The following is a 19,318-nucleotide window of genomic DNA, read 5'->3' on the forward strand; positions in this document are numbered from 1 at the left end:
GGCAGGCGGGGTGGGAAGCGCCGAGCGGGCGCTGGAGGGAGCTGCTGCCACGGGCACCGCGCCGGCTCTGCCAGCGCAGAGGGAGAGAGCGCTGCAGGGTTGTGAACGACATCTCCCTTTGTCACTTCAGCTCAAGAACGGTCTCTCTTTTTAAAGCGAGACAAGCTAGTTTCCTAGTCGGGTAAGTAAGCCAAAATCTGCGAAGCTGCGCTGAGCAGAAATCTTAATTCTAATCAGTGTTGTATACCTTTTCCCCTTAAACATGGCATACCACTCTTTATGTAATTTTGAATAGAAGCTAAAATTCTGCATCTAATATCTGCCTCTATCCTATAATAATAATAAACAAATCCAGGTGGGACGTGACAAGGGCATGGTGTGTCTTTGAGCCTCTGCTGTTTTCCCTTGTAGCACCTGGGGGAAGATCATGGCACTACTGCATCTCTTTGGAGGTTAAGTGAAGTTAGCTAAGGCTGAATTTTTAAGATCGAACATGGTATTCAGGACAAAAGCAATTCCCAACTAATGCCATTTTTATTTTTATTTTTATGGAAAGAAAAACTCAAAACCTTATTAAAATCGTGTGGTTACTATGTGAAATTTTCTCTCATCATTTTTTCTGATGTTACCATCGGAGATAACCTCACTCTGAACATCACTCAAATATCCACAGTGTTTTTAAAAACAAAGGCTAATTATTTCTTTCCGCCCAAAGGTCCCGTTCCCTGGCAAGGGGTAATTTAAAATTCAGCTTACACTGGTAGACAAAAACAAAAAGAGTTAATCAGTGACCTAAAAAATCGGCTGTTGCCTAGACACCAGTGACCAGGAGCCTTTTACAGTTTGCTGGTACAAATGCTGTATCGCACCAGGCAGTAATGTCAAGGAACCTGAAATGAAAATGTAACGTTGCTGAAAAGGCAGAACTGCTTATTAGCTCTTTCTTCTCTGTACTAGGAATGCACAAGCAGGATGTAACCTGTCTGATGATGCATCTTCAATCAAAGGTTTGCCATTTACTGAAGAGGAAGGTAAAACTGAGTTTCTGATAGTACAAAACAATGGGTGGGTAACTTGCAAGTAAGTACCTCAGATGAATTAGCTGATGAGTTCTATACATCACAGTTTCCTGTTTATAAACACTTTAAGAATGGGTATCCCCAAACACTGGAGGATTACCAAAGAGTAAGAGAGACCTATAGATCAGTACACCTAATGTTAGTGACAAGAGAAACAATGCAGACATAGCTGGGGAGAGTTTGAGTATATACTGCATATGTCCTCCTGGAAAAGGGAGATCTTTTACCTTGCAGATGAAACATGTAATCCAGGGATGGAAAGCTTGACTAAGACAAATTCAAGTTTGACATAAATTCCTACTTCTAGCAGGAATATCGAACATAGTCAAACTAGCTTATCAGCAATGGTAGATGGATTTACAGAATTCAGATTTACAGAATTCAGATTCTGTAAATCACAATTCTATCTTAGTCTAACTTGAAGGGAAGTGGGTGGCTGCCACCAGGGGATGTCATGCAACAGTGGGGTCATTCCTCACAAGTGCTGAGGCCATGCAGTCTCAAAACAGGTATGGGGCAGATGGGACCTTCTATCTTGCCTTATTGGTGATGTGGGCAGGAGGCACGGGAGGGCAAAGCAGGTCAGGAGTTCAGAAGACACGAAGTCCCTGTTTTTGATGCGATTCACACAGCAAGTGTGGTGAACCTTCCAACTGTGTTGGCAGAATAACAGGTGGATTTTGATGGAATCCTGCCTGAGCTCTGCTAAAAGGTCACTGAAGAAGATGCTTTTTTGTAAAACATTTCCATTTCAATGAATCAGGTCTTTCTGTTGAAACTGAAATGTTTTGCTGAAAACCTGTTGTGTTGGAAAACACCCAACCATTTATGTCTCTCCTACTCTCATAGAGAGAAATGGATTATCTCCAGCTTTTGCTTCCCCTTTTGATGCATCAACCCTCCTATGCTTCCTCTTGTGCCCACTCAGGGTCCATCTCATAAAGCACACATCTGTTAAAGGGTCCAAATATGTTTGTACTAGAAAGTGTAAGATCTTCAGAGTACGAGGAGGAAGTAAAAGTACTGCCAAATAAAAAGGCACAGTACAGCTGTGTGATGAGAGTGTATCACTAACCGAACATGAGCTCAGCCCATCCTTTCTAAAGGATAAAAGGCCATTTCAATTCCTGAAATAACAGCTTGCCTCAGAGATCTACAAACACTGGTAAAGCATTTGAGGGCCATCTTAACAAACAGCAACAAAAAAAAAAACCAGCAAAGCAACACCATAGTTGGCAAAAACCACCACTAATGTTCCTGCATTAAACGAGCTGGATTTGGCTATGGTTAAATTTTGAATTCAGACTGTATAGGAAGACGTGACCAGGTACACTCAATTATTTGTCATGAAAATACTAGCCAGGAAATTTAACTTTGTGTATGTGTGTATCATTCCCAAATGCCAGTCTCTGTGAGCATATCTATTACTTGTAAGAATTTACTAATCATTTGTGAACAAATGTTAGCAGTTGGTTTGTTTCCATCTGTCATTCCTGTCACTGTCTGTGCCTGGCCACGTCACTACGCAGAGATGTGCAGTTGACTTTTTTCCCTTCCCGACAACACAAACTTTTTGGATAGGATAAATATGTTTGAGGATAATTCTAGAGAAAGTTGACAGAACCATCTCCAGCTTGAAGGGACTCGCTGCTAAGGTGATATTTTTCTCCTATCAAGAAAGTACATTCAGGGTCATGCACTGCCTGTATCCCTCACATAGTCATTCAGGGGAGTTACTGTAGTTTATATATGCTTATCTGAGCCAGCAGTGGAGCATGCCAGCATGGGGTCCAGCACAGGCTGCAAACTCATCCAGGAACCAGGGTGAATGTGTAGGCTCAGGCAGCACATTTTTGGCATGAGGAACAGTTTGTGACTGAACCCTGCCTTAAATCAAAATGCTGTGAAGGAGATGGCACCACCTGATTTAAGATTTTTAAGCCACTCACGTGACATTCTAAAAAGCAAATAAATGGTCTCTGGAAGGATAAAAGAGAATGTTGAGGATTAAAAAGGTACCACTGAGCTAAGCCAAAACAACATTGACCTCAAACAAAGAACTGGAAATACTAAAGCTGATGCAAACAAATGTCTTGCAAACACTTTCATGCTAAAGGTACTAACTGGGCATGGAACTTTGTCTAGGTTTCAAGGCCAACAAATTTGCAGTTTTAAGCAGGAGTTACATATCTCTGTTTAGTTTTGCAAAGTTATGGATGTTGTGTATCTCACAAATCTTGTCTGCTAGTAAACAAAATGTTCTGTTTTCTGACTGCTCCATCGCCCACTACCCTTGTTTATCACTTTGGCTACGGCTGATTGCATGGTTATAGGCATTGCCTCATTACACATGGCACTGCTGCAGTCAGCTAGCATCCATCCATGCTTGCAAATTTAAAGCCGGCATAGACACATCTCTCCCATCCATGGTAGCTTCCTGGACTGTGAATATATGTACTTAAATACTTTCAATTACAAGCCCTAGGCAACAGATGTGTGCTTCCTCTATTCTAAGTGGGAAAACGCATTTGCCTTCAGTATGTGGTCTTTCTACTCTCTTACAAAAATAAGAACAAACATTTTTAGCAGAATATTTTTGCCTATTTTCATAATTATCATGAGTAAAAAATTACCCCTGAATTAGTTTAGTTCAACAGAGTGTGGCAGCTTAAAATAGCACAGGATATTTTTCAATATTTTGTGGACAGCGAAAATTGATGTCTTGCTCTGGTGCTGCATTAGTTATTTGTGAAATAATCCCAGTAAAAGGCTATTTCAATATTTTTGAAGCTATTGAAAATCAGACTTTTGTAGCTCTATGGGAAACAAACAAACAAACAAAACACATTATTAATTCATTTGCATACTTGCTTTGCTACATTTCCATTTCTCTCTGCTTCTTCCCCCCTCTGCAGGCTCAAGGGAGCAGATCCTCCCATGTTTCCAGTTGGCATGGCTCCACAGAACAGCTGTGCCAATTACTTCCAGTTGAGGACTACCACTGGGTGTATAGCTGCTTGTACTGAAGTTGTTGCAATTACTATCATTATGTTATTTCTTGGCAAGGAAAGGAGAAAGATAAGTGAGTGTCTGGGGTGCTTTGTTTAACTGTGGTGGGCCACTTACTCATGCCAACCACCGAGAGCTACTAGGAAGCAAGCACAGTGAGAAGTGAACTTCTTGGAAATTTCAAATTTAACACGGTAAGGAGACAAAGGGGCTCCTTAATGAAACCTAATATACGTTAGGTCTGCCAGTTCCTTCAGAAAGGGAAAGCATTTTTCAATGTGTTAGATTACTGCCGCAGTACCTATTATGCACTTGCTTTTGTGCAGCTTACAGAGATCTTTACCACTGCTTCAACCTGCAGGAGCTACTTGTGTAATTCCAGCGCTGAGGAAAACTATCGCGTGGTTTACCTCCAATTGAGAAACCATCTTGATGGCTTGCTTCAAACAGTACACAACTATTCACGCACCTGGGATCACAGTGCTGCGAAGGGAAGTCTTTAGATAAAATTAAGAGCGGGCTGGAAGCTTCAGTTGGCAGCTAGAGGGGTGTGAAGGACTTCAGTGTTTTGTTGCTCAGTGTGCACAGCTCTGAGAACCCTCTCACATCAGGGAAGCTTCAAGGCCTCCTTCTACCAAACCAACTGCCTCCAGTGCTCAGACAAACATTGCATTACGTCTGGTCTGGATGTTGCATTACAACCAGTTCATGTATCGTGAGGATGATTTTTTATTATTATTTATTATTATTATTTCTGTACAGCATAGCTTCAGCAGTTCCTGGCTTCATTACAGAGGCACTGAGCAGTTCACAACACTCCAGGGCTCAAACCAAGCAAAGGGCAGACCCACCATCACCAGGAGAGCCCTGTCTTACTCTGGCTTTGCCAATGAAATACAGAGAGAACCCTTTCATACTTAATTTATGTGTTTTACTCATTAAAGAGCGCAATTTGAAACTGCGACAGTGTTACCTTGTGGAAACACTGATTGCAAAAATACAACCTGCACCACCACTCAAGTGTTGAGGAGGAGTGGGAGTGCCACACTGGTGCCCACCCCGAAGTCCCTTATCCATAGTTTCGTTTGCTGCTCATCTATTTGCCAGGCAGCACCTCCTGCCCCTGCCAGCAGAACCCCTTGCAGGGCGGCTGCGCAGTCCGCCGTATCAGACCCGATTCCCGTACGGCCGGCGCCGCGTGCCCGGCCCCGCGCCTTTTCCTGCACTACGGCGTTTCCGTAGCCGTGTCCTCCTCTGCCCTCGCGCGGCTCCCCCGGTCGCCAAGCGCGTTTCTACGAGGCGCCTATAAACAACATGGCGGCAGCGCCGGCGGCCCCTCCGCCTGCCCGCGGGCTGTAGGTGGCGCGGCGGTGTAATTTTACGGCGCCGGGGCAGCGGGTCCCGCCGCCTCCGCGCCGCTCCGTCCCGCACTGCCCCTCCTCGCCGGGCCGCGGTGAGGACGGCAGGGCAGCGCTCCGCCCCGCCGTGCGGGGGTGTCCGGGCGCCCGGGAGCAGCTCCTCTGCTGCATTACAGCGGCGCGGCGGCGCCGGAGGTGCCAGCGGGGCTCCTCGGCAGCGGCGGCAGCGGGCGGGAGGGGCACGGGGTCCGGGAGCCGGCAGGGGCGAGAGGGCTGCCGCGAGGGCAGCGGGACCATGTCGCTGCAGAGCCCACCCGCGGCCACGGCTCCCGCTGGCCTGCCTCCCGGCGCCGAGCTGGAGCAGGAACAGGAGCAGGGCAGCGCGGCTCCGCCGGAGGCCGAGGAGGACGGCGAGGATGAGGAAGATGAGGAGGAAGGAGAGAAGGAGCGAGACAAGCTGCCGCCCATCCCGGCGGCGTGCGGTGCGGCGGCCGGGGTAGGTCGGGGGTAGGTCGTGGCCCGGCGGGGCAGGGCGGGTCGGGGTCGTTCCGCTCGGCTCTGCGGGGCGCCGTGAGCGGCTCCTTCCGTGCTCTGCGCCGCTGGGCGGCTTTCAGTCAAGTTTCTTAAAAATAACGCCGGTGTCTGTCAGCAGTGACATAACGAAGCTAGAAACGCTCCGTCTGCGTATAGTTCTATAGCGTTTTACAGCGCTCTTCTCCCGGGTTAGTCATGGCTCGGGCTCCGCAGCGCTGCTCGGGAAGGTTGTGGGGTGGGAGTGTCCGCTTTTCATGCACTTACGGCGAGAGAACCTCCTGGAAAACGCCTCAGTGTTTTTAACTTTTCGTTACGTGGTCTTTTCCGTTTTCTACCTTGTGTTGAATTAATTATTTAACACAGGTAGGAAAAAAAGCTGTGAGCTTCTTTGCCGGGATAATTCCATTTTGGAAACCTCATTCGAGATATTCAGTCTTCTTCGAGCTATGAGTTACTTTCTGCTGGCTGCCCAGTGTTATGAAACATACGTTTTTTCCTGGCGTGAGTAGCTCATTGTCTGTAGCTCCACGTGAAAGCTGTGACTTCAGTCCCACCCCAGAACGTCACCCATCCCATCGTAACACGGTTGTGAGACTTAATTGAATGGTTCTGAGAAGTATCTGATTAGCTAGAAATTACCCTTATATATAATTTGAGTCTAAGTGATTGAGTGTCTAGTGGTTATGACTGTCATGAAATAATTGTAATGTTAAACCAAGTGATTGTAGGCAAACTGCAAACTCCTTTGAGCAATTCTGCCAATTTGTGTTTTGCCTACGATGTTCCAATCTTCTGAAAGGCTCTCAGCTTTGCAAATCTGTCAGAATTTGGGAGAATGTGTTTGTTGTTGTGATTCAAATAGGGATTTGGGAGAAGTCTGTGATGAACAAGTACCCAGGAGTGATCTACACCTCTGAAAACATCAATTTCTGACACTGAAATGACTGGCAAGCAGCAGTCCTTAGAATAAAGATGCCAGTGATGCTCTAAAATGTGTCAGGCTTAGCTTAGGGAATGAGAAATGTGTGCAGCTAGTCTGCCATGTAGAATTTACTCTGCCCTAATGAATGAGGGAAGAAATCTTGTTTGCAGCTGGATGTCCTGTGTGCATCTCTGAGCTGCTGCCTGTGGGCTGAGCTGGCTGCTGCAGAGCTCAGGTCTGGCACGCGCTGTCAGATGCACGTGGGATTCTGAGTTTACAGAGATGCATATGGGTCATAATAGCGTGATACAGAGGGAGAGTTTGGGGGGGAGATGTAATAGGTCTTTCTGTAGCCTTGGATTTCTCTGTGTGCCATAGAATGCAGTCTTTGATCCAGATGTACCAAATAGGAGATATGCTTTTACAAAATCTTTCTGAGCTGCAGAAAAGAAGATAGTGGATGTTTGGTGTGCTTAGCCCTTGTGCTGATCAACCTAAACGTCCTATTTCAGGATCTGAGGAGTATGTTGTGAAGATATTTGAAATAGCGTGATTTCAGTAAAAGTTTTTGTTGTAAATGTTCAGCTTGAACATAAAAAATGAGCACCACTCAATCAAATCCTCTCAAGCACTTTTTAAGATAGACATTTTCTCCTTCCTTCTTTCTCATTTAGCTGTAGAAAAGTTTGTAATTTGATATGGTGATGGAAGGGGGAAATTATTGTCTTAAAAAATACTTAATTCCCTTGTTATCTTTTTCATTGAAATTTATTTCCTTTGGAAACAAATGCCTGTCGTAAACATGAAGATATTTCAGATGACATAAATTGTCTCATTTTCTCTGCCTAATATTTCTCAGTTGACAGCCATTGTATGATGACTTACCTAGACTCTGTGTGATGAGCGAGCCTCAGATGTCCTTGCTCAGAACACCTCCCCAAGTTATTTGTGTAACTGACATTTTCTTCGATGTGTTCAAGACACACCATTGACTGTGCAACTGATATGCCATGACTAAAGCTTCCTAGAAAGCAGCATGAAGGCGTGACATGTCTTTTAAACAGTTTCCGTTCTCCACAGTAGTTGTGGAAAAGGTCAGGATTTGAGGAAGTCAATAGAAAACAGTAGTATCCTTTCTCTTAAATGAGCATGTGTGAAAGATGCCACATCTGGAGCAAGCTGTCAAGCTGTAATCAAGTGTTTGTGTGACTGCTGGTAGTGTCTTTCATTTCCAGCTGAGGACCATGTAGAGTTATTGAAAGAGGATAACCTTTGGGGGTGTTTTCCTTTTGCTTTTTGTGGAGATTAAAGTACTCCATGAATAAACTAATGTACTCCTGCAGCACACCACGGTTTTTCTTCTAGGTTGAACAGTGCATAAGGCTTGGATGTCAGTTTCTGAAAAGAAACCTGTGGAAATTTTAAAAGCTTGCTCTCTTGTAAGCAGGAGCAAGTGGAGGTTTCTGAAGGCAAAACCATTCCTATGTTACACCTTTCAAGATATAAGAGGAAGGGAAAATTTCACTTCTTGAGCAGGCTGTTGCACTGGCAGCTGCCAGTAATATAAGTGCCCTCTGTGTTTTCTTGTGCAGGGAAGAAAACCTTATGCTCTTCATTGGCCTTTACCCTCCACGTGTGTAGGGTGAGTGAGCTAAGTTAGAGCTGAAGAACAAGGAGTTCAAGAAACTTTTCTAGATGGTCTTTGCTATCCTAAGGCACTCTGTACCCACTCTTCACAGGCACCTTGACTTGTTTTCACCATCTGTTTTAATTTCAGTGATGAAAAACGTGAATTTATAAGGTAAAAGACTAGTATCTCTCTGGCCTCATGACAGACTTGAAGCTTTTGAAAAATTCCACTAAGAACCTAGTGGTGTTGTGAGTTATTACTGTGCTCCTAAAAAGGAGGAATAAAGATCACTTTGATCCACTTACTTCCTCTGAGCATTCTCGTTCCTTACGTAGGGGTTCAGTTGTCTGATGGCAGTGTGTGTGCAGTGTCTTAGGCTCTAGAGACTCGCTGACCTCCTACAGAGTTTTATAAATATGGCACAGTGCTGCATGCTTGTCCTACATTACTCTCCCAGGAGATGTCAGCGATAGTCTTTAATGAGCATGTAGCTCCCCAGTATTCCTCCAGGGCTTTCCAGTAAAGCTTTTATCCAAATTGTTTGTTTAATGCTGTTGGAACTGCTCTTGGAGTAGGATGATGGAGCTGAATAGTGCATGTGAGGTCTGTTATTTTCTGATTGCTTCTTGGGATGCTGGCATTAAGAAAATCCTTTTAACGTAACTTTCTGAACTGTGTTATTGCAATGGTGGGGCTGGAGTAAAACCTAGAGAGCTGAGGGAAGGTTATGTCAGTCAAAACGGCTGTCACAATAGCCTGCTTCATAAGAGCTCTGTTATTATTATCTACTTATTCCCTACTAATCATATTTGGACTAATCCAAAATCCAGAAGGTTTTCTACCTAGAGCATACGTTTTGTGACCCAGCAGATTAACCTCAGATCTGGATTTGTTTAAAAAGTCCTTTCTCATGCAGTCACATCTTGCTTGCTTATTCAGGGTCGAGGCTTTTCCAGTCACATGCCAGGTAAGTTTTAAGAACTATCTTAATGATATTTTAAAGTTTATAGAATAATAGTTTAAAAACAGGTAATGTGAAAATGGTGGTAATTACATTTTATGTTTGTATGTTTGTTGCATATGAGGAATTTGGAGCTAGAAACTGAAAGTTTCTATTTTACTTTATTTTATTATTTTTTTTATGCCTGAGATCCTGCTGATTGCTCAGATTTGTAATTTGCTGAGTTATATGCCATGGAAAAATAGCTCGTTTTGCAGCTATGTAAAATTCCTGGCAGTGTACCAATGTGCACACACCACAGCATGGCAGGTTTATGGGCTGCGTTATTACCCTCCTGGTGGTGTTTCAGGATGTTGTGGTGGAAGTGAAGTACTTTCCTCAGAGCTCTGGCTGCATGTCTTAGTCAAAATTCATTTCTTTAAAGAGGAAAGGGAAATGTATGGCTTTTTAAAATACATGTGAACTGTTCTGCCATTTCTGTTCTACTTTGTAGAATTGCAGTTTTGATCTGCATGAATATATTTTTGTCACTTAGAGTACATATACCACATAATGATCAAATGAATCTTTATGTTTATCAATGCGTGTTTAGGCTCTTTAAATGAGGCTGAAAATAATGATGTGCAAGAAGATTGTGTTTGGTTTTTTTTGAGTAGCTCTACTTTACTGGATGTCAGCTGATGACTTGGAGCTGAGATACATAAGAAAGGTTCTACCATGTGCCTTGTTTTGGACAAGCCCTCTACCTTCCATGTGTGTTGCAAATTCTTTGAAGTAAATGACTAGATCTAAACGTAAAGAATCCTGTCTATTCACGTAATGACTACTGGCACTTGGTGTTAAACAGGTTGATTGTCGCAATCACTTAAAAGTCTCTTGTGTTACTTCACTTCTGTTCACTCTTAAAACACAGCAGCACCCAGCATGTCTTAGCAAAAGCTCAAGCAGACTGTCTTGTGGCAGGAGTTGCAGATACTAAGCAGATTTTTTAGCACTGTGTTAAATGGATGTTGTTTGTTGGATAGCATTTCTTCAGTGACAGCTGGTGCTTAGAACTTTGAATCAGGTGTTTTTATCAGGTAGTCAATAGTTAAATTTGATTAATTGGGTGTCTGCATAGAACTTTTGTCTCTGTATCTCAAGTCTGGGGAAGTTTGTCTAAACTTCTTCACTGTATGAGATTTCCTTTGAAAAAGGAATGTGTGACACTTACATCTGTTTAAACTGAGCTGGCTGCAGTGAGAAAGATAGAATTACTTAGAAATGTACTATCCTTTTATAGCATGCTGTCATCTTAATTACAGGGATTGGAAAGAGGAGCAAAAAATCAGTTTTCTACTTTCAGCAGTTTCATCACAACTATCAACCAAAAGAAAGAAGGCACCGGAAACAGAAATTCACCCACACAACTTGTTATACCAAGCATCAAAAATGGTAAGAGAATAAAAGCCTTATGTTACTTAGTCATCAGTTTAAGAAGGTGCTGAGTGTTCCACCAACATTTCTGTTGCACTAGTGCCAAGAAACTCAGAAATCTAGGTTTCATTAGGTTATGGTGTGCTTTACATTGTTTAGTCAGTAAATCAGTAAATCAGTATGGTTGTCCATCCTCAGTAGAGGTTGTGTCATAGAGATGAGTGGGAAAAGAACGACTAACAGACCTGGGGAATGAAATAATCATCTGCAATGTGAAAGTTACAGGTTCAGAACAGCATTTCCAGATACTGTTTGTCTAACTGCAGTCAAGTAGCACATTTCTCTAGAAATTGTTAAACTTCATAGAGATTTTTCTAACTGAATCTGCAGTATGGCAGTAATGAGACATGCACAACGCTTCTGTGTTGGAAGAGTTGCTGTTCTTCAGTGAAGATGAAGGCTGGTGATAACATGATATAAAACTTATAGGCAAAGAATGGTATGTTCTGAAGAACTTCATAGGTGACAAGGTATATTGTTGTGCTGTGATGAGGTAAAGATGATCAATGCAAAGATATCACATGGAGCTGTGTGTTCAGTCTGGTGAATTAGGATCACAGAGCCTGATGAGGTGACATTGTAGTGGGACCTGATATTTTTAAAAGCAAAGGTATTTCACTGTTGAAGTGTTTTTTGAGGGAAATAAGTTATTCAGTTCCAGTAATTTCAGACTTTTGATAAAAGGCTGTACAAGCATTTGTCATGTTTGCGTTCTGTGTAGCTGTCTTGTAAGTGACAAGAATACTGAACTCAACTGGTCTGTCTTGAAGTGCCCTGAGATCTTTCTGCACATGCTGTAATCTTGGTTATAATTACTGTTACAGTAGTACTGAATTATTCTGTTTCACTATCCTAATGTATGGCAATATTTATTACACTTACAGATATGTTCTTGAAATTGAGAGCTCAATATGTAAAATTGAGCAGGCATTCTGCTAATTTCAGGATCAGGATAACCTGCCCGTTTGAAAATAGATTATTTTGTCTAACAGTCCAAGGTCCACTCAAGATTATTTAAGGACATATGTTTGTATTCCATGGTGGGGAAAAAAATGAACACTGAAATAACCCTTACAGTTTGGAATGCTTCTATTGGTAATCTAGGATTCATGAGTGATGTTTGGTTAGGGATTTTTTTTGTCTTTTTTGTACATCTCTATGCATCTGCTCTCTACATCTGGATGTATGCACATGTTATAGTACTTTAAGCCTGAGTTAGAATAATATTCATTTCTTACAGCGAAAAATAAGTGTTTATGAAGTGAAGTTATGAAAGCTGGGCTGATGTTTGTTAGATAGCTGCCACAGAGATAGGGTTTTTTTACACCAGATGATTGTTGCATTGCAAGACTTGTTACAAGTTCTGAGGAATCTGTATGTGAACTAGATTTTTCTAGTGTTTTGATGTTACAATTGTGAATAAGACTTGTTTGCATGAACTACTCAGAAAATTCTTAACTACTAGAAAAATCTGCTGGTTGCTGTGTTGGTCACTGAAAATACCTTCTATTTTAGATTAATTCACCCTAGATTTGTGTAGTAGTCAATTTTCCTTTGTATCAACAAGATATTCTTCATTGATTTTTGATAGTTTCCTAAGCAGCCATACAGTGCTGAGTCTTTTATGTAACATAACTAGGCAAGCAGCCAGAAATGATTACCAGTTCTTGTCTTGTAATAGTGGATTGCTACTGTTTGTCAATTCAGCACATTAAAGTTTAAAGTTTGTCCTCAATGGAATTAAATTGATGGATCTTAATAAATGTTTTTGAATGTCAGGCAACTAAATCTATTTACAAATAAACTGGAATTATGGTAAAACATTCTAACATCGACAGTAATTATTAAATGTCTTATTAAAACACGGTTTTAGTATTTCTAACTTAAGCAACATCTTTCAAAGCTAATTGCATCGCTGTCAGAGTGCAGTTTACAAGGCTTAGCACCTGCAGCCACAGTTACTGGAATAAGAAATGGCTTCTGTCAGCAGCTGTCTCTTCTGCAGATGCAGGGAATATTTTCCTCTTCTTGGTGTATTCAGCTGTTTGCAATTCAATGTTTAATCCATTCAAAAACTAAGCAAACACAATGAGAGTTAAATTAAAATGACTTATCTTTCTTGGAGAAAAAAGCATAGTCTTAATTTCTTGTAAGTCAGCCCATCTGTAATAGCACAGCACTTACACAGTGGGATTGCTAGGCACCTTGGCTTGAATTGGCTTAGTATGTGTCCACTGCTGTTGTTGTGTTACTACTTTTCTTTAAATAGTCTTAAATTTCATCTGTGAGAGTGACAGAGTCCAGCAGCTGTAATTAAAGCCATGCTCGGGACTGAGAACAGCTCTGGTGTGATGAATGTGAGCTGAGCTGAATGACATTGGTGGTTTCCCTGCTATTAGCATGAGGGAAAAGAATCTCCTTTGTGCTTTGGGGCTTTGGGGATGTTACTAGTATATATTTCCCTGCTGTGATAAATGGAACAGGTGGTAGAGTAGTGATATTACTTTTAGTTTAGTTAGTTCATTCAAGAAAAAAAACAAACCCAAAAGACCTGATCAATCTAGAAGGAGAAAAGCAAGCAAACAAAACTCAACCTAACAGAAACTCTTGGAATTATAGAGAAAAGACTTAGAGGATTCTTAGACAATTCTAAGGGAATTTTGGTTCAATATGTTTGACTTAACTCATATAAATGCTTTTAAAATATGCAGTGTAAGTCACACTGGGGGGAAAAAAAAGCATAGAAAAGCACAAGTAAGGATATTTGAGAAGACACTGGAATTAAAATGGGTGTTTGTGTATGCGATATCCCAATCTGTTTTTTGTGTTTATTGTGGTTTGGCCTTGGCTGACTGCTGGGTGCCCATCAAGCATTTACTCTGCCTGCTCAAGCAAATGAGGAGAAAATAAAGTGAAAAAGCTTGTGGGTCAGTGTAAGGACAGGGAGCTCATTTAAAACTGTTGTCATAGGCAAAACAAGATTGACTTGGGAAGGATTAAATTTTTTTACCAATTAAAAATGGAGAAGGATCGTGAGAAACATAACCCAAAACACCTTTTTTTTTTCCACCTCCCCTTCTTCCCAGCCTCAATTTCAAACTCAAGTCTCTGCCTCCTCCCACACAGCAGTGCAGAGGGATGGGGGATAGAAGCTGTGATCGATTCATTACACTTTGTTTCTACTCTTTCTTTATGCTATTTCTCTGCTCCAGTAGGATAGAACCATTCATAAGCTGCAGCACTGTGGGCATTTCCCACAGGCTGCCACTCTCCAAGTGCTGCTCTGTATCACAGGCTGCAGTTCTAGCCTGGGCCCTGCTCCGGTCAGGGCTCTCTGTGCGCTGTGGCCTCGTCCAGGCTGCTTGTGGGGATCTACTCTGTGTGGTGCCCATGAGCCTCTTCTGGGCTGCTGGGAACTGCTGTGCATCTGGAGTACAGCCAGCTTTGCTGTTGGAGCACAACTTTGGCCAACAGTGGGTCTGTCCTGGATCTGCCTGAACATGGACGTAAGGGAAGTACAGGGCTCTTCTCACAGAGTCTGCCTCTGCCTCTCCCATTCCTTTCAAAACATTGCCATGTAAACCGTGTACAGAGTTTTCAGATAAAATTAAATAAGGAATAGAAGAGAAGGACCTCATTAAAGTGTTTCTATATTAACTTTAGTATTGTTAATTTGGTATTAGGCAACTACGTTTGTCGAGTAGAAATGTTTAAATGTACTACTGTTTCAGCAGTGATTCTGTAAAAGGCGGAAGACTTGCACAGCTCATTTAATTTATTGCAAAAATTATTTCAGGAAGTTGTAGGTGATTCACAGTCAGCTCTAGCTAAAATAATGTATGACTATAGAAAACTTGTCCTTTTTTGAAAGGAAATGATTGGGCTTCAGTGTTAAGTTTCAGGCTTTTCATAGATGTTGGAAACGCTACTGTTGCATTTTGTGTGTTACTGTTGAGTCAAATGGGATGGCAGTGCTGCTGTTCTTGGTTAGTAGTTGTCAGTCGTGGGCTGCTCAGTTTGGCTTTCACACAGAAAATGTTCCTTTTGATTTTCGGTTTTGTGTTTTGACTTGTGTGCCTGGAGTTCCTCATAGACTCAGGTGGATGTAATGTTTGGAACAGGCACATTCATTGTCTGACTTCAGAAGGTGCTTGGCTTCAGAATGTCAAGCATCTGTATCTACAAATGAAAATTCTGCACCACTCAACTGAAAATGAAACTACGTATCAACTTGAGTTTCCTTGTATCATGTTGTATGGGAAATTGGTAATCGCAGCCTGAACCTCTGATTTATCAGCTGAGGCAAGTGTCAGGTCAACTGTGGGAGCACAGGTGAGAGTAATTTAGCTGTGCTCCCGGAAGGGATGGAGCTTGACTCCACCTCCTCTAGACCTTATTTAAGGGCTGACCACCACTAAGGCAGCATCTCTCTTTGAGATTGCTCCCCAGTGGAGATTGCCTCAGCATTTCCTAGCAAAGGCATCCATATTGGTGAGTTTTTCTTCATAAATAACCTTTTGAATATCTGTTACCATCTTTGTATCATTCCATCTTACAGATGTGCTGTTGCTGTAGCACTAGAGGTAATGCTAGTCTGTCTCCTCTGAGTACAATATTTTGCTGTTTTCTCTAATAGTCAGTTGGAATACCACCGATCAGTTGCTTCAGGTTTGTTTGTTTGTTTGTTTGTTTGTTTTTATCAATCTGCTAACAACTCAGTTGTGAAAAATCTGGTGTGATTTTCTTTGTTTTGGTAATGGACAAATAATTTTTTTGCCATGTGGTCCAGCAGTTCATTTATATGGTATTAAAGACTTCCTTCTTTTTGAAAGCCTCAGGCAGGAGGCAGAGGGGCTGGTTGGGAGAAGCCCCTTGGCAGCGGGAGCACTTTGTTGACAAAGATATCATTACAGACTCAAGATAGAGGGGGTTTGTATATGATTTTATTTCACTTCAATTAATGAAAATTTCCTTCCTGTCTGGGCTGAGCATATGGTAGGAAAAGTACTTGGATGAGCTGGGCTTTAATGAAATATAATCAACCAATGTGAGTTTTTATTTTTCTTCTCCAGTTCCTCAACATTTGGGTTTTGCTTGCTAACTGTTATGTATATAATTGTCTTGTATTTATTATTCTTTGCTATTTTATTTTTATTTTTTTAATAAGTGAGAGACCTACCACCTATTTGCCTCGATGTTAGACAAAAACAGCGCATCTCTATAGATACGCTGCCCCAAGAACTCAAGGCACCGGTCCCTCCTGAGCCTTCCCTCCCCATCCGAACCAAAACTGTGGAAGACTTTCAGTAAGTTTTGTTGCTGTTCCTAAAAGTGTACTTTATTTCTTTGGACTTTGATTCTGATTGGTGCACTTGATTTTTTTTTTGTTCATCTTGAGGGAGTAAGTCCAGAAGACTGTCTAGTAGCAGAAGTCATTAGCTTGGCTGAAGTGGTGCAGTGAATAACTTTGTTGCTGTGAGAATTATCAAAAGAATTTCTCTAGCGTATGCTTGCTGTTCTGGTCAAGAAATAATTGAAAATCCTGTTTCTAACATTGGGTAGATGTTAGGCTTTAGAACAAATACGTGTGGCTTACTGTACGTTGGTTAAAATACCTTTCAATGCTAAATATTTTTTTGGAACTGCTGGCTATGGTGTATCCTGTCCTTGTAGGTACTGAGCATTTTTTAGTCTTCTTCAAAACAATACACATCAGGCATCTAAATTTGTAACATTGTATTGAAGGGCCTGGAGGGATAACTGTGTGGACAACATGTTCTAACTTGATTTAAAAATAAATAAATAAATAAAAATTAGATGACCGTGATTTATGCATTATGTTTAGAAAAGTGTTTATTTTCAGTATTAACTTTATGGCAAAAACTTTTTATTCATGTATCATTGTTTTTGTGCCCAGTATTTTAAGCAGTGTATGTGTAAGCTATTTAAGCACCTCTCTATGGGAAGTAATATTTTTTTGTCTAAATAAGAAGAGTTTTAAGAGTCTGTGCAGACAGTACTGATGCTATTATTCTGTAACTGTGATTTAGCTAAAAGGAGATTAGAATGAGCAGAAATAACATTGTTGCACTTTCCATTTCAGTACAGACCCTTAGTCAAAACTGTATCTCTGTTTGCTTTCTTCCAGCAATGTCATGCAGTGCAGCAGAAGCTGCTTGGTTGGCTTAGTTAGGCTTACAGAAGTCCCCAGGGAAACCAACAGAACTGTTTTTAACTAATATAACCTCACTTCCTGATGTCAGGACTGCACCACTAATTTAGCTGGTTTTGCTTGGTTTGTTTTGGATGTAAGGGAAGAGAGAGTACATCTATTTTCTAGCTAACATAGCAGTGTGCACCAAAATTATGGAATCAATGCTTTCACTTGCAGAGATGGTGTAACTTAATGAATAAAACAGTGGCACAAAGTATCTGCACTAGGGGCTTCTGCCTGCTTTTGAGAACATGCCTACACTGATGGGCAGAGTGTTTCTTTTTGTTTGTTTGTTGTTTGACATTAGCACCTACAAAGCAGCTTTGTGATACTGTAATATTCTTTGGTGTTGTACTGGTAGGATAATCTTAGCTAGGAAATGGGGAAATGTGTTCCTAAGGAGAAGCCTGATTCTTCTGTTTTTCAAACAGATGGAGAAAAAAAAAAGAATCACAGTTGCTCTAGGAGGCATGTGATCATAGACTTTTCATTGCTCTTTTTAATGTCTGAAATTTTGTGCATTCAGTGAAGAGTAGGAATGCTGGTTTATTGGTCAGTGTGTTTACTTGGTGGAAAATCCTTTGCTGGCATTCAGGTGTTCTGAAGAGCTGTCATTTTTCCACATTCATATTTTATATCTATTGAGTGCCGTCTTGTGATGAAGTTATTAAGAGTTTCATTCTTTCAAGAAGTATTTTTAGTGTCCCATTGATTTCTTCATATTATTACTTTGAATTTGTTCTTTAAAAGGACTTCAAGGGTAAATACAGATTTTGTTAAAAAATGTGTACAGTCAGATGTGTACAGAGATTAATTAAAAAAGAAAAAGGAGATAATTTAGTACAGTGGTAATGAAATTGACTACTTTAAGAGCAGTGTATGTACTTATTAAATTAAGTAAAACTTAGAAGTTTTATCATGTTAGTGTTTCTTCAGCATGATTCTGTTTTGCTAATGATTTGCCTTAATGTACTGAACTGTGACACTGTGAATTAACATTTTGAATAAGAGGCATTGCTCAGATGTATCAAACACAAACTTTGCTTTTGTTCTCTTGTAATACCACGATTGTACAATGACAAGGAAGATGTTAGGAAGGTACTGATATTATACTTATCTGTCTTTTAATACGTTTCTAGGGATGATATAGAAAAGGCAAAATCATCAGGAGATTGGAAGGCTGTACATGATTTTTATTCTACAACATTTGATTCTTTCCTGGAGATAAATGCTGTGTTTAAGGTGAAAAACTCTAATATTATTCAGTAGTTAGAGTGATTTGAATTTTCAAAGCATTTAAAGAACCTTCAGTTAAAGGCTGGCTACTCAAACCCACTAAGATCATCTTAACCATCTTTAGTAGGTGATCTGTTATGGCATTGATCTATTCATTCCAGTTTATGTAAGTATATTTCAAGCAAATGTGAAGCTTTAAAAGTCCTGTGTTTCGTTTGCTTTCTGACACTATGAGTGCATGAAGTACTTTCTATGGAAACTTCAGTTTAAAAAGATTCAAGCATATGCAGCTAATAAAGAGGCCCAGGTAACTCAAGAAATAAAGTTCTTCTCTGGCCCTTAGGTAACTTAGATAAAAATAACCCATAAACTTTTGGTTACTTAATGAATATTGAACACATACAACTTTGTTCTTTTCTCATGAGGGGTCTGTGGCAAAGATGGGATGAACATTCAGTGCTTTGTGTCGTTCATTATTTGATACCCCCTTAGATTTTAAAATAGAATAGCTGCCAATGTACAATATTAGTATGCTTTAGTTTCATCTTTCACATACTAATGCAAGTGACTTAGATTCTTATGTTCTGATAAGGAAAACAAATAGTTATGTGCATGTGTTTCATTTTAATCTACTGTTAGATATTTAATTTTTAAAGACATTCAAAATATTTGAAAACCAAAATGTTTCATCTGTGATTATCTAACTTGCAGGTAGATGTCAATTCTCCATTTAATACAACTGAGGACTCTGGAATCAATGCAAAATTTGTGAATGTTGTCTATGATGCCTTATTAAATACTGTAAGTAGAAGACAGTAGAAGTAGAGTTCAAGTTTGGTAACATTGTAACAAACTTCAGCAAAGAAATTTTCAAAGAAGCAATTTATCTAAGAAAAAAT

At 40.7% G+C, this 19,318-nt stretch overlaps 1 protein-coding gene and 1 long non-coding RNA gene across 2 annotated transcripts in view; both read left to right on the forward strand.

Moving 5' to 3' along the window:
- Positions 1-5,031, forward strand: LOC140254290 (uncharacterized). Its single transcript, XR_011904133.1, has 3 exons — positions 1-181; positions 958-1,031; positions 3,995-5,031. It is a non-coding gene; the product is annotated as an uncharacterized lncRNA (long non-coding RNA).
- Positions 5,032-5,472: 441 nt separating this feature from the next.
- Positions 5,473-19,318, forward strand: part of HECTD2 (HECT domain E3 ubiquitin protein ligase 2) — a 34,570-nt gene continuing 20,724 nt past the window's right edge. The window contains exons 1-5 of the mRNA XM_072340672.1: positions 5,473-5,942; positions 10,798-10,927; positions 16,137-16,275; positions 18,323-18,425; positions 19,131-19,220. Coding sequence (XP_072196773.1) covers positions 5,742-5,942; positions 10,798-10,927; positions 16,137-16,275; positions 18,323-18,425; positions 19,131-19,220 — 663 coding nt within the window. The 5' untranslated portion in view covers positions 5,473-5,741. The remainder of the gene's footprint in view (positions 5,943-10,797; positions 10,928-16,136; positions 16,276-18,322; positions 18,426-19,130; positions 19,221-19,318) is intronic.

This window comes from Excalfactoria chinensis, chromosome 6 (assembly GCF_039878825.1).
Source record: "Excalfactoria chinensis isolate bCotChi1 chromosome 6, bCotChi1.hap2, whole genome shotgun sequence".
In the NCBI taxonomy this organism is placed as follows: domain Eukaryota; kingdom Metazoa; phylum Chordata; class Aves; order Galliformes; family Phasianidae; genus Excalfactoria; species Excalfactoria chinensis.